At 40.6% G+C, this 15,656-nt stretch overlaps 1 protein-coding gene across 13 annotated transcripts in view; it reads left to right on the plus strand.

Annotated features, from left to right (window-relative positions):
- The window catches only part of ERC1 (ELKS/RAB6-interacting/CAST family member 1), a 159,331-nt gene that overhangs the window by 70,666 nt on the left and 73,009 nt on the right, over nt 1–15,656 (plus strand). For 6 of the 13 annotated variants that reach the window (XM_082240419.1, XM_082240415.1, XM_082240414.1 and 3 more), the window contains 3 exons: nt 4,090–4,225; nt 9,541–9,672; nt 14,821–14,874. In XM_082240419.1, the coding sequence (XP_082096545.1) occupies nt 4,090–4,225; nt 9,541–9,672; nt 14,821–14,874 (322 nt within the window). The remainder of the gene's footprint in view (nt 1–4,089; nt 4,226–9,540; nt 9,673–14,820; nt 14,875–15,656) is intronic. The other 7 variants (XM_082240417.1, XM_082240418.1, XM_082240426.1 and 4 more) reach the window with 2 other exon arrangements.

Here is a 15,656-nt window from a genome sequence, read left to right on the forward strand (position 1 = left end):
CTCACAGAGTGTTTGTTGTGGGGGAGGAAGGGAAAGGAGAATGTTAGCCGCTTTGAGACTCCTGAAGGGGAGTGAAAGGCGGGATATCAAATCCAAACTCTTCTTCTTCTTCTTCTTCTTCTAGAATCATTAAAAGGGGAAGTGGGGAGTTGCAAATCCCTGATTACTGTAGAGAGTAGGTGCTGGGGGGAAGGTATAGGATCTGATTATGTATCCCCCAGCAAACTTTTCAGATGAAGATGTATAGACACAGAAACTCTAGTAAGTTTAGAAGATGATATAATTTTGTGACGTTTGCAAAATACTGATGAGATTGAAATAATGCGAAAATAAGTACTGGGTAGAGTGGCAAGAATTAATCTGCTTCTTGATCTTACCTATACCTTTGAACTCTCTTGAGACCTATTTTAATGGTTAGGTACAAAGTTGACTTCTCCTATCCACCCATCTCAATTTTCAATTCTACTTCCCTTCCCCTTCCTCTATACTTATCTGTACATGGAATTTGTTTTTAAAACCTGGGTTTCCTGGTTTCAGGATATAAAATCCACCCACCCCTCTCTGAAAACCCATTTGGGGCTTCTTGCTGGCATACATACAACAGTCTAGTTATATTTTCATGACTTCTAGCAACAAGCACTGTTTTCATTGGCATTGGTTGCCTTGTCTTATAAATGCCATGGAAAAGTGAAGAGCAGTGTAAGAAAATGACGAGGACTTGTGGCAAGAAGCTCGCAAACAGAACTCCTAATGGACTGTTTGAACTTGCTAGCGTTCGTTTTAACAGTGCTACATTAACTCCTTTCAAAAGCATAATGATTTTTTTTAGCTGTTGAATTGTGTCTGAGGCATAAATGATGAGAGGAATTCATCTTCTCTTTAAATGACATCGCAGGATGGGTCTGCTTTTTATTTACTTTATAGGGGGGTTGCCTTTAAAAATGCCTGTTTTAATTTCTTTTAACATAAAGATTGTATTTATAAAAGCATCCAATTAATACTTTAGACACTGTTGTCTGTTCTTCCCAAAAGATACAGGAATGATTCCAAAATGCCATTTAGCCCTGGCACTAATGTTGAGAGGGACTGCACAGGTAGTTTTTATCAGCTGAAGAGAAGCTTCTTGTTCTGAGGGACAGAACTTTTGTAGGCCACTCAGCTGAGTTTGCTCCCCCACTATTTCCCTGCTTCGCATGTTACCATAGAAATGGACACTGTAGCAGTTAGTGTGTAGCCGCATATGCCCTGAAATGTGAGGTGATGTGCACCTCACATGTGTCACCTGTGATCTTTACAACTATTCAAGAGTAAGTCCAATATGTGGAAAGGAATCTTTAAGCACATTTTATTTGTAGCAGTTAATTTACTATTACAATAAATTAGTTAGTGGTGTGCTGCATTAAAAAGTCTAAACTGGAAAATAATGCAAATAAAAATGTATTGCAAGTTAACATAGATACACATTTTGTAAAGAAGTAAAACCATAGAACAGTGAACTATTGAAATGATAGTACAGTGGAACCTCGGGTTGCAGAAGTAATCCGTGATGGAGGCACGTCCTCAACCTGCAGCGTTCACATCCTGAAGTGCCGCATCTGCGCCGGCGTGATTTGACGCTTCTGCGCATGCGCGAGCGGCAAAACCCGGAAGTAACCAGTTCCGGTAATTCCAGGTTTCCTGCAGTCCGCAATCCAAAAACACGTAACCTGAAGCATCCGTAAAATGAGGTATGACTGTACAAAACAATAGCTCTTATAACAATGAGTCAGAATTTGAGTCGTAACCTGCTCCCTAACCTCTAAAGGTGGCCATTCTCCCTGAGAGTGTGTATTGCAAACTACTTAATCTTGATCATATATATTGAAATATAAACATTGGGATACATTGATTCTCTGGCCACATAGGAGTCTTTTTTAGGTGGAAAAATAGTGTGATATAAATCTGACGTTACACCTCCACTTTTCTTCCATAGATGGCATACTTGCAAAGAGAACGCTCCTCAGCCTCTTAAATGTCAAAAAGGCCTCTTAGGTTAACTGTTAGCAGAACAGATGGGATGCAGGCATGGCCTAATCTTCTCTGGGTCATCTGCTGGAGCAAACAAGGTCAAAAGACTATCTAATCAAAGAGTATCCAAATGTCTAATATTCAACATAACTAAATAGTCATTCTTTGGCTAACAGCTTTAAAGCCTCTCTTATCTTAAAACAGCAGTTTGTTAAATTGCAGGCTACTGTTCTGTTTTGCTTATTCTTCATCTTGGGGGTGGGAGCCATTCAGAAAGCTTTTGCACGGTGGTTGAGCCACATAGCGCCTGAATGTAGCACATAAGAGGAGCCTCTTACATTCCTACGCAAGAGGCAGGATGTCAAGGCCACTAAACACAATTCCTGGGACCTCCCATGTGGGAACAATAATATAAAAATAGATTCTGAATAACAATGCCAAGGTGGTCTTTGAGACACTAAGCATGTGCAAACCCCGCAACACTACCCACTACCATGGAATTCTTCTTTGCCTTAACACTATGAATTCTGTGGGTTGAAGAATAGCTTGAGGCTCTGGAAACAACTTCTAAGTATAAAACAGCACTAAAGCATTTATTTCCATGCACCTTAAAAATGACAGCAGGGACTGAGCTTGAAATGTACATCTGACCATGCTTATTTAGTGGTGGTATTATTACTATCATCAACAACAAAAGATTTGCAGGCCACTTCATAATATAAAGTAATCAAAGCGGTTTACAGAATCAAAACAATAACAATACCCTTCAAAAACAATTTAAACAGAACAATTTCTTCAGACATACAGTTGTTCCACAAATGATGGGGTCACTGCTGTGCACAGAGTGGGCAAATAGTTCTCTTGTCTGGCTACCCCTCCACGCCAGAATACGTCTGGTCAGTTCAGGGTTTTGTATTCTGTGGCCATCACCACCTTCCCTGCTAAGGCCTTTCTAGGGGAAAATAGCAACCCAAATACCATACATACACCAGATGAACTTGCTGCTGGATCAGGCCAGTGGCCCATCTAGTCCAGCATCCTGTTCTCAGAGTGACCAACCAGATGCCCCTTTTGGGAAACCTGCAAGCAGGATCTGAGCACAGGAGCAGCCCTTTCCCTTCCTGCAGTTCCCAGCAGCTGGTATTCAGAAGCATCACAGAGCAGAGCCATCCTGGCTGGTAGCCATTGCTAACCATCCCCCCCCCCCCATGAATGTGTCTTGTCTTCTTATGAAGCCATGCGGATTGGTGCCCACACATTTTGTTTGGCCTGAGACATTTTTTCTGCCTGTGGCCACAGAGAATCCTAGAATTGTGGGACTGAAGGGACCCCAAGGGTCATCTAGCCCACATACCCCCCCTGAAATGGAAGAAGGCAGCACACACATTCACTGGTTCCATGGACGGAGTCCAGCTGGAGGAGTGGCTGGGTTTTATTCTAGCTTCACCAATCTGGGAGTTGATGTGATTTCAAAATTTGCAGAGAACAAAGTTAGGAAAAATGGGTTTTAAGTGCTTATGCTCACAATGTTAAGTAACTAAACCAGAAAATAACACTTGCAACTGTATCTTATTTTCCCTACTTTAATAATTTCAATGTGTGTGGGGGGGTGTTGACAAAAAAATTTCCACACTGGGTACCACCTGACTTTGCTATGCCACTGGGTCAACAACTCTGGGAAACGGGGGGGGGGGGGGCTGCCAGAGGGATCTTTGCACCATGGCGCTGGATATGCTTAAGACGGCCCTGGACTTAACACCATAGGCTTCATCTCAATATGTTCTCATCTTGTCTTTAAAAAAAAGTCACCATAGTGCATATTCAGTTTTTGAACTCAAGCACAGCCTTGGGGCCAATTCTAGAACTCCATTGTATAATTTATTGTGTGCAGAAGTATTTCATTTCATAAGAGTTTGTCGACTTTGGTCACTTAACTGAAAATGGGTTGCTGCAGTGAATAACTTTGCCAAATCTACACCATTGCTGAAAATACAGAAGAATTGTTCTACCCTAAATTTTATAGCTTCTGCTTTCAAATGTAGATTCGCACAAGCATTTGAATACTTGCTTTCCCCTTTACAGGCAAATTAAAGATCAGAATAAAAAGGTAGCAAATCTGAAGCATAAAGAACAAGTGGAGAAGAAAAAGAGTGCACAGATGCTAGAAGAAGCTAGACGGCGGGAAGACAATCTTAATGACAGTTCCCAGCAGTTGCAGGTAACGTGAATCTGTATGTCTGACACAGGGCCATCTTCCTTGAAATTTCTGCCTCAGTTGCTTCCTCGCTTTCAGACTTATTCCTAATAAAGGAGTTGCTTTGTGATTAAAGGAGGAGCTTTACCCCCACAGCATTCTGAGATTCTGGAAGGGTGTGGCCTATTAAGCTTCAACAGTTTGATCCCTTTTATGGTAAGTGAGCAAATAGGACTTTGCTTCAGCCGTAAGTTACTGGGACAACATTATAAACTCGCCATCAATTTCAAGTTGGTTACAGAGTCTGGCTTCCGGTGCTTCTAAAGATCTTGCTTAATTGTTTTGAGATACTTGGACTTAGCTTTTGTTCAGTGAAGAAAGCCTGAGAAGCACTCATGTATCAGTAAGTATCCTTGGAGTTACAGAATTACGTTTCTGTTTATTTGGGCACGGATCATTTTCTTCAATTTCACACCTATTCACTGCATATTTCCCTCCATCTATAAAGCCACTGACACAGTGCCATGTTGTCATAAGTGACTCCTCACGGAATATTTCACAGCATAAAGTAGGCATATTGTGACAGTCATCTGCAATACCAAGTTAATTTGCAATGGAAGCTGTGTTCTGATGAACATACTTTAGTTGAACAAAGTTATCTGAGGGGTTAGCAGGTGAAATGTATTCGAAACGTGTTTTGTAGCAACAGAGTGATTCTCATTTCAAAGTGGACTATCCACATGGAATCATAGAATTGTAGAGGTGGAAGGGACCGAGGGTCATGTAGTCCTACCTCCTTCAGTGCAGGAATCCTTCCCACAGTCATTTCTGGGTGGGCTCAAACCAGTAACCTTCTGGTTAACCAGTCACACTGATCCATTGCACTACAGAGATACATGGAGAGAGGGTGCAGGGAAAGGGAGGCTGTGCACTTTCTAAAGGTCCTGTACAGACTACATTCACTATACTATCTGGAGCCTGATTGTGGGAGGCAAGAAGGGAAAGAGGCATGGTTCTGGTGTGTACATGTGTAAATAACTCCTCAAATAAACATTAGGGAAGCTGTTGCAAGCTAATGTTGAACAGGTAGAAGATAAAAGAAAACCTGACGAACTGCTCATTATACAAGGACTTGTGCATCCATCATCCATAGCTTATACAAATTCCCAGTGTTGGGCCTCTTGCCAATGTAGGTACAGTGAAGAATTCAAGGAACATAATTTATAGGTCAGTTTTAGTGTTTCTACTTGTAAGCCTTTGCAAAGTAAGTGGAGATGTGTCTTTAAATGTCCTGCTGTATTTCAGCATTAATCTAATAATGGCCATATGCTTTACATATAGGTATGTAATGGCATTCAAATGTCAGTTTTCTCAAATATATAACAATTCACTTGAAGGTGAAATAAGTCCTCTTTGGTGGTCTTATTTTGGACATGTCTCTTCTCCATTTAGTAGCAGGTCCAGTTTAATTATATCAGTAGTTTAGTGTGGGTGTGTGAGTATGGGCATGTAGATATATATAGATATGTAATTTTAAAACATCAAATCAGCTTGCTCTGAATCCCATAAGGATGCAGTTAATCATAAAATCATATTTATTACAGTGACTAGGGGGATATTTGTCATGCCCTCAAGCTCAGTGAAGGAGCCAGCTTAGTCTCTGTCTTTGTACCACCACCTGGGGAATTGGAGCAGCCTCCTGATGCTGGTATTTCAGAGTCAAGAGTATCTAAGGCTAGTGGCTCAGAATCCATGGAACCTGAGGCTGGTTGCCTAGAACCTGAGTCAGGACCCTCCCCTGAGCCCGACTTGTAAGAGAATCAAGTGCTCTGTATGCTACCACACCTCCCAAAAGATGCAGGGAGCAGGCCACTAGAGAAAAGTGAACCATTTTTTGTCTGCAGGGTTGGCTCTTTAAGACACACAGTCTTTAGTTCAAGAGCTTAGACCTTGGGAAAGGTGGCCTAGAGGAAGAGATTTGTAAGGCCCAAGTTCACTTCCAACGGTGAGCTAATAAAGTTGCTCGCTCAGAATATTTTCATTAAAATTCTGTCCCCACTCTTCTCCAGCAAGAATCCAGTCAGCTTATCCAACACAACTAGTTTTCCTTTATTCTCCTGGGAGCTAATTAGTTAAATAAAAAAGTAAGCACAGAGAGAAATAGATATACTGTAAGCAATCATTGCCGGTTTTGGGGTTAGTACACAGAAGCACCAATTTTAAATAATTTTGGCTTTTGTGGTTTTGGCTGGAATTAATAATTCATTATGTAGTGCTTAAAAATATGATCCCTATTTTCTTAAACTAGCCATCTGCAATCCAGCCAAATAAACAAGCTTCCAAGCTCTTACTGCACTGTCTGTAATAGGCATGTGGTTTGTCTCTTCCTAGTCAAATATCAAAGTGTTCATTTATACAGGAGTTTCTGATGATGGAAACTTGACATTTGGAAAGAACAATAAGAGGATTGGAGGAATAAAACCAGCAATAATAACAATTAACTCAATTTACCTGGACTAAAAATGAACCAATTAAAATGGATTTATAATATTGTCCATCTTTAGTTCTCTTATAACAGCTTTATACATGAGAGTTTGCTTCATGTAGGAAGATAAAAAACTGCTCCCCTCTCTTTTTTCCTTCTCATGGCTTCTAGTAGGTACGTAGACAGTAGCATTTAGAATGAGATGTCACCTAATATGAATCAGTAGCTCATAATGCTTATCGTAAATATGAGGCAAACTCCACTAGCCCCCCTCTGGTTCTGAGTACAAAACAAGCTTCTGAATGTGCTTAATAATGTGCCTTTTAATTTTCATTTATATTTAATCCAAACCCAGATACCAATTAGGGCTCACAAAATGATCATACTGACTCCTTCTGTTCCCACATAGTCTATTGGCTGCAAGGAATAGAATCTGGCACTTTAAAATCAGTAGTCTTTCATCCAGAGTTGCATCTGAATTCTATGAAAAAATATGTGGGAGCTTCCTCCACTGACATTGCCACTACCATTGAATAATCATAGGTTTCATTTTTAATAATAGGATACAAAAAAAGTGGGACACGTTCTCAGGCTCTGTTAAGCAAGGTGCTCTTTGTTACTAAGAAAACATCTTCCAGCATCATGGGTATGCATTGTACAAGTTTCTCTTTGTTAGAGGCCAGTGTGGAACAGTCTTGGAATTGGAAGTTAGGGGAAATTTCATGTTCTACCCACCCACCCACCTCCAAAAAGGCGTATCCTGGAAAAATAATGTATCACCAAGTTATAACTAAGGCACAGGAATGGCTTTTGTTTGGTGATGATTTATTAATACCTGCTTGTTTTGCTATACACATCTGTTTTGTTTGCTATCTGCATTTGCTTAGCTTTTTCAGATTCATTGGATATTTAAGTGATAATATATGAGTAACATTAATATTGCTACATTTCCATATTGATTACATTACAATATTAATATGGAATTGATTGTTGCACTACTTGATCATTTTCTGGATTTTCAGTAGAATTAGAATGTCCCACAGAGTTAATACTTTTGAAGAGGGAAACTTACTACGTGTACTTGAATTGCAAATGCTTGCTGCTTATCTCAGATGAAAAACACAGCTATACCTCCATTATACTATGCTTCCTTCTATGCAGTTGCTCAGATCGGCTTTAACCAGACACACATTCTTCTATAGAGTAGAAGTGGAGACACCACTGAAGATTCTGAATATGACAGTCTGGATTCTGACATAACATAGACAACCTAATGAGTATTTTCCATGTCTGCTGCAATTAGAACTGCACACTATAATTTTCGAGGACTGTCTGTTGCAGACTGGGTAGGGTAATTCTAACTCTAAGCACCTGTAACAACATTAGAAGGGTTTAATCAACACTGCTTCAGAAGATATAGAAAGTAAGCACAATGTTCGTGATGTTGGAGTAGCCAGTGTATGAAGATCATCTTCTTTGTTGAGACGTTCACTTGAGTAGCATCTGGACAATTTTTCCTGTGTTAGATGATGTTGCTTTCTCCTTTTTCTCTATTCCAATATGTGTGTATTAGTACAAACATCAAGATTTTCCTGTCCTCTCATCACAACACAAGGCTTGTGTTCTTCTCTCATAAGTCAAGAACCTCTCTGTACAGAAAGAGTCTGAGAGAACTGTGTACATTTGGCAGAACTTGTAGTAGTTTGCTGAGGTGTACCATCCTCACGAATACAAGATCTTGCAAATATCATGACCATTTAAATCTTTTTAGCAATTAACAAAGTGAATGGTGCCAAACCAGTCCTCTTCCCAGACAGACAGCACCACCATTCCTCAGAGTTGAAATGACAAATCAGAAACCATGGGAAGATTCTTAGAGGATGCTAACTTGCTGCTGCTTTATTTCTTAGTGCTTATTAGTTGCTATATGATATGCTAGTTGTGAACTTCAGAGAAGCCTGGCAGACCCTTCCTGATAATCATACATTCATGGTGGATGAGATCAATACTTGAAGTAGTGTGAAACTGGAAAAAAGACAATGTTCTGTCATTTAGTTGAACCTAAAACACTCCTTGGATAACAAGCAAGCAGTGGCAACTCATGTTTGTGTCTGAGTTACGGTTTCAGAAGCTTACAACATTCATATATTTGTGTAAAAACATTTCCTAGTCTATAGCCTAAAGATCTCTTGTTTTTGTACTAGATGTTTCAAACATTAAATAAGCATCTGATGTCGCATTTTGGTCTATGACAACATGGTTTACATATGTAAGGGATTTCATTCTGAAGAGAATTGGTTCCTAATGTTTCAAATACTGCTTATTTGACACTCTGGCCTTCGTCTTTCCACCTCACATAGATCCTTTGCCATGTTGATTTAATCGGATGGTGCTTTGTATCACTCTCCATATAGAAAAAAAGGAGCTCTTGTCTCCAAGCAAATCACTAACTGCAAGTTGCACTCCTTCCAGTTTTCTATGCCTTGCCTGTCAGGTTGCGCGTGCCTGAGAAGAGATTCTGAATGCTTGCTGCTATACCACAACATCTGCGTACTAACCTGCTATGGAGCTGCATGTGAATCTGCATCTTTTGCACATAATCTGTCAACTGCTCTAGCTGCTCTTTACACAAACGGCACTTCTAGCACTGATCTCTTGGTTTGCTCTCTTTCTCCTTTACTGTGATGCTTACCTTCTCCAGCTCTGCCTTCACTTACAACTTCTCCCTTCCTCTATGCGAAGATTTCTGCTTGTGGAATTACATCACGGGAGAGTAACTTATGGTTGACGTAGCACTTGGCTTGCCGGCTTTTTAAATCCAAGCTACTTTATCTGGTCTCCTATCATTTTCCAGGACAGTCTGCATAAGAAGGATGATCGAATTGAGGAGCTAGAAGAGGCACTCAGGGAGAGTGTGCAAATAACGGCAGAGCGTGAAATGGTGTTAGCTCAAGAAGAATCAGCCAGGATACAGTCTGAAAAACAGGTCTGCGTAATTATAGTCACTGCTGTTGCTATCTAGGCAACATTGTTAGGTATTGTAACTTGATTTGTTTAGCATTGTATTAGAGAATCCTAAAGCCCTTGGTAGACTTTTTTATTTAGTTCATTTTCAAGTAATTTCCCACCAGATATTTTAAGCCTCTTTGAAATCTGAAAATGAATCCTCTAAATAGTGCCTTCAAGTTCCACTCAGTAAAATATACCAGTATGAGAACAGCTATCATTAAACAGGTTTTTGTATCTTGCATTTAAGCCCTTTTAGAAACATATTCTGATAACTGCTGCTTCCCTCACCCATAAACTCCCCTTTCTATTGAAACAATGCTGACATCAGAAAAAAGATGGAAGTCACTTTTTTCATTCTAAAGATTTCCCCAGCTAAACTTCTTTAACATTTTAGTGCTTTTTGCACATTAGCTATACACACTTTTTGAAAGTAAATAAAAGGATTTTGGATTCAAAATTATCAAAGATGCATACAAAGCAGTGGGTGAACTGGATAAAATCTAATATGAGATTATCTTTCTTTGAAAAGTAAGTATTGAAGAAACCTCATGTGGACTGTTTCTATATAACCACAACTGGTAGTGGAAAATTATTCCTTAATCTCTTTGGGGAAAACATTTCATCATTAGAAATGGCAGTGCTACTTATACTTATTTTAAAAGGATATTATTTTATTAACAATCTATGAGCTAGTTTCTTACTCAAAATAGGGTGCTCAAAGCAGCATACAACAAAGAAAAAGAACAATAAAAGGAAACAGCAAAAAAGTGATTAAATAAAATAACCATGTAGCAGAGAAAGCATGAACAGAATTGACAACAAAACCAAGCAGCTTAAAAACCAAACAATGGGAGAAGATCAAACAATATCAAAGGCATGAAGGGAAAGGGTGGACCTTACCACTTGGCAAAAGGATAATAAAGAAGGAATCTGATAAGCGTTCTGAGGGAAGGGCATTCCACAGTGAGTGTGCAACCATGAAGACTCTGCCCTGCATTCCCACCAACCACAGCACAGCATAAGACAAAATCCTGTGTCTGTAATATTGGACTGATCTCTGCCACCTTGTTAAATATTGCACAAGACATACTCAAGGTTGCCCATTTCTCCACATCAGGTATCGGCAGCCAATCTGACTCTTTTCAGGATGACTCATCTATTCATAGTTGATATAATTTCATGGTCTTCTGTTGTGGTGGTGGTGATCATCACCATTTGTGCCCTTTCAACAGCAACTGTTCAGCATATAACGAGTTTCTGTACATTAGAGCAATGAGTAGCAACATCCATGTGCTTCCATGTTACTTCAGCAGACATATGCAGCATTTTGTCACGGCTTCCATGGCTGTCCTTCAGGATCTCAAATGAAGCAGCACCCTCCTCCTCTCTGCTGTTTCCACAAACCATTTTGATCTCAAGTGTTGACAGCTTGGAGTTCCTTGTTGGCCATTGCTCTTTTGGGGGATGGCACAAACAGCACAGGAACACTGTAGCACTAGCATCTCAAGCGCTTGTGCTTTGAAATAGTGACTCAGACAGTTTGTGGGAAGGTACCCAAGCAAAAATATAATGTAGTGGTTTATCGCAGGACTTTCAAAACAGTGTTTGCTTCCTTCTGAAAGTGTACTAGAGCAGTTCTTTGGGGGAAACAATCATTTTGACACCAATAAATACATAATAATATTATTACTAGGGGGCGGGGGCGGGCTATGCTCACCTCTGTGATGACAAATTATATCAGAGGACAGATTTCCAAGGTGTGATGGCCAGTGTGCTAAGGCAACTGCTTCTTTTTAGTGGTAAGTACTCAAGTACTCTCTGTTTTAAAGAATAATGCATGGTATTGGTGTACCAATAGAGCAAATACTTTAATGTAACAGCAAGAACAGACAGTAAATGGTTTTCTTTATGCACTTACTAGAGTGTTTCCCTCACTATTGATTCTCTAGTCCCTTGTCTCTATTGCACCATATGTACTGGATTGCATTTCATCCACTAGACAAGCTTAGTAAATGTTTCAGAATTGTTTTGTTAGCACAGCAAGTGTAACATCATCTCATGGTTGCTCTTCAAGCACACTTGCACCACCACCATCACCTGCAATGAAATTCTCACATAGAACATAGGCAAGACTGTTCTTAACTATAGATTTATTAGTGTACTGTACAGCAGGGTTCATGTATGCATGGTCAAGTCAAGGTTCCTTGCCTGTAGATAAAGCTACAGATGGTGGGTACTCTCATTTTTGCCTTTCTCAGTCCAAACTCATGAAAGGTGGGTTTTAATGAAGCCATGCCCACAAATTATTATTATAATGCATATACACAACAATGCGGGTGGCGCTGTGGGTTAAACCACAGAGCTTAGGGCTTGCTGATCAGAAGATTGGCGGTTTGAATCCCCGCAACAGGGTGAGCTCCCGTTGCTGGGCCCCTGCTCCTGCCAACCTAGCAGTTCAAAAGCACGTCAAAGTGCAAGTAGATAAATAGGTACCGCTCCAGCGGGAAGGTAAACAGCGTTTCTGTGTGCTGCTCTGGTTCACCAGAAAGCGGCTTAGTCATGCTGGCCACATGACCCGGAAGCTGTACGCTGGCTCCCTCGGCCAGTAAAGCGAGATGAGCGGCCCAACCCTAGAGTCGTCCGTGACTAGACCTAACGGTCAAGGTTCGCTTTACCTTTTTATTTGAGGCATGTTAAAGTTTTCCCTTTTGGGCTCCTAACAATTAGTAAATTATAATATATAATGAAGAAATCTCTGACCTCTAGTCAGAGTAACACATTTTTCCAACTGATATGTTTGGTGTGGTGGTTGGGAAGACTTCTGATCCTGCCAACCGTGGCAGGGGGAAATTGGTCAAAGGCTTACAAATATTCTAAACATTCTGCATGTAATATAAAACAAGGGGGGGGGTATAAAGCATAATGTAAGAGTTAAAGATATCTGGGCTCTGTTGTCACCCATTTCACATTACAACTTTGTTTGGTTTTGGCTGGAGAACGAACATTTCCACTTTGGGAGATGTCCTTATTTCAGAATTAAAGGTGTTGGTGTAGTTTAATATGGTGCATAGTATGGCCTGAAGGATAGAAAAAATGTAAATCCTTCCTTTGCAAGACGGGGGGGGGTAGGGGAGAGCTGAATGGGGTGCAGAAGTGGGAGATAAGGGTTGGGATGTTAGGAAGGGGGCTTGGGAGGAGTGGGCTGGGTGGATGGGAATCAAGGAAATGGGGAAGGGTAAAGAAAGTGATGCGGGTGGCGCTGTGGTCTAAACCACAGAGCCTAGGTCTTGCTGATCGGAAGGTCAACAGTTCATATCCCTGCGATGGGGTGAGCTCCCGTTGTTCGGTCCCAGCTCCTGCCCACCTAGCAGTTCAAAAGCACGTCAAGTGCAAGTAGATAAGTAAGTACCACTCCGGCGGGAAGGTAAACGGCACTGCTCTGGTTCACTAGAAGCAGCTTAGTCATGCTGGCGACATGACCCGGAAGCTGTACGCCAGCTCCCTTGGCCTATAGAGCAAGATGAGAGTGCAGCCCCAGAGTCGTCCGCAACTGGACCTAACAGTCAGGGGTACCTTTACCTTCTTGCAGTTTAATTGTGCAAGCACATAGATATTTTATTTTTTTCAATGTTTTGGAAGCCAAATCCCACATCACCATAACTGGGCTGTTTTTATAAGTTATGGAGATAAGCCTCAGGTTAAGTTTTAAAGTATTTTTAATAAGCTCCTTTATGATGGGCAGGCTATTATTATTATTATTATTATTATTATTAATTATTATTAATTTACTTGTGCTGGAAATTATTCTCTTAAGATATTCTTACCATTTTCTTTCTCCAGCAAGGAAGAGGGTGGTGCTATCTTGGCTGTAGCCTGCATTAGTGCATTCTTGAAGTGAGCCTTCTGTCTCAGAAGAGGAAGAATTGAGTGAAGTCTTTTGTTTTCACCTTTTCTGAATCTTTTTGTGTTACCCTCTCCTTTCTTAAAGCTTTGAGGGTTTGTTTGTTTTGCTTTAAGCTGTTTTTCTGGGCCTTGGAGCAGAGCTTAGAGTTTAAGCAGCCATCTTCTTTCCTTCGTGGTCATGCCTCCCATGTGTATATCTTTTCAAGCTGTTGTGGGGAAATTTCCTTTAAAAAAATAGGGATGGGTTGTAAGAGCAAAGTTGTGGTTCAGCTCTCCTGGATAAATATTCGTATAATAACCTGTTTTCCCCTTTTCTTCTTGAAAGTTTGTTGTGGAGCATTAGATAGGTGTGGAATGGGGTCTGTTGCCAGGAAGGGAAAGGGGCAGGTCTGGTAAGCACCAGCAAGAATCTCCTATCCTTGTGACCAATTTCGGATTCTAAGTGCTCTTGTCTCGTACCTCTGTAGCCAAAAGATCATATGGAGCAGAATACCAAAATGAACTCGGATTAGATATAGCAGCAAGCAGTGACAAATGCAAGCCAGGGCTCTCAAACCCCCTTCTTCAAGTAATCGTTTCAGTTAGTAGTTTGGGTGGCATGGGTCTGGACTGCAAACAAATCACAGTTAAGCTAAATCAATATTTAGTGTAGAGATGTGGAACCTGTGGTACTCCTGGATGACGATGTACTAAAACTCCCATTATTGCTAACCGTTGGCCATGCTGCTTAAGCCTGGGAGGTGAGGAGAGTTGGGAGTCTGGCAACATCTGGAGGATCATAGGTTCCCTGTGTTCCGCCTTGGGACTTGATGCAGCCACTAGCACTGCTCAGTAATAGCTGTATCATGTTGTTTGTGTTGTAATTGCATCAAAAGTTTGCAAGTGAGGTGTTTGCTTGCTTGCTTTTAAGAATGCACTATTCCGATATTTTCACTGCAAGGGTTCTAATTTTTCCATGTGTTTAAAAGTTGTGTGAGAAACAGAAAATTGTGTGAGAAGCAAAAAGTGAAAATTGTGGTGATGTGCACCTCTGTTTTTGTTTATAGAGTCTGACGAATCCTTTAATGTATTAAAAGTGTTACCAGTCCTAGATTTGAATTGCTCTCTGCATGTTGGTACTACTTAAACTCTTTAATTGCTCTTTCTGATTTTAATTGCATGCTTTCCCCTCTTTCTTCAATTTACTGTTTTCCACCATTCTGCTTCTTGTTGCCTGTTGAAGCTATCAGATGAAAGAATGCACGAGACCAATCATTTAGACTGTAAATTGCTAAAGGTACGAAGAAGTCTCATTTCTGTTTACATTCCCCACTGTCTGTCCAAAAATAATCTTTCTACAAGCTAGCCCTGTGTAACCCTATGGCCTTGCTATCTTGACATCCCTGTTATTGTGACTGTTGGGAGGATATGTTGTGCTCTGATGCAGCAGCTTGGAGTGGCTCCAATATTAAAATTCTACCTATCCCAAGCCATCAAATTGTAACTGAAATTGCTCTTGCATCAGTTACAGCAAATGCTGTAACTTGAGCTTTAGGGCAAGAGCTTTCCATTGTTGAGGAGCCATCGCTAAGAATGGCTCTTTATATTACTTTGCAGCCCAAACTTGTCACATAGATAGTAAATGGAAGACGATATGTAGGGTTAGTTTCAAAGGTTATGATGAGAAAATGAGGCCAGGTACAGTTTTCCAGGGCTGAACACCAGAGCCTGTATAGCCTTTAAAAGTTTACAGCTCTGATATTAACTCTTGGTTTTATCCATTATCAACTAAGATTTTGCCAAGTTGGAGCAGATCAGTTTCCAGGGCAAATGAAGATTTTGTGTGATGTAGGTGTTGGAATAGGGCTTGGGGGACCAGGGTTCAAATCAGCCATGAGACTCACTGGGTAGCCTTGGGCCAGTTGTCTCTCAGACTAACTTACCTCACAGGGTCATATTTACCTTTTTACCTTTTGTGAGGATAAAATGGGGAGGAAAAGAAACATGTACTGTATGCCATCTTTAGCTCCTTGGAGGAAAGTTGGAATATAAATGTGATAAATAAAATGAATAAGCAAA

This window comes from Podarcis vaucheri, assembly GCF_965113315.1.
Source record: "Podarcis vaucheri genome assembly, chromosome: 10".
In the NCBI taxonomy this organism is placed as follows: domain Eukaryota; kingdom Metazoa; phylum Chordata; class Lepidosauria; order Squamata; family Lacertidae; genus Podarcis; species Podarcis vaucheri.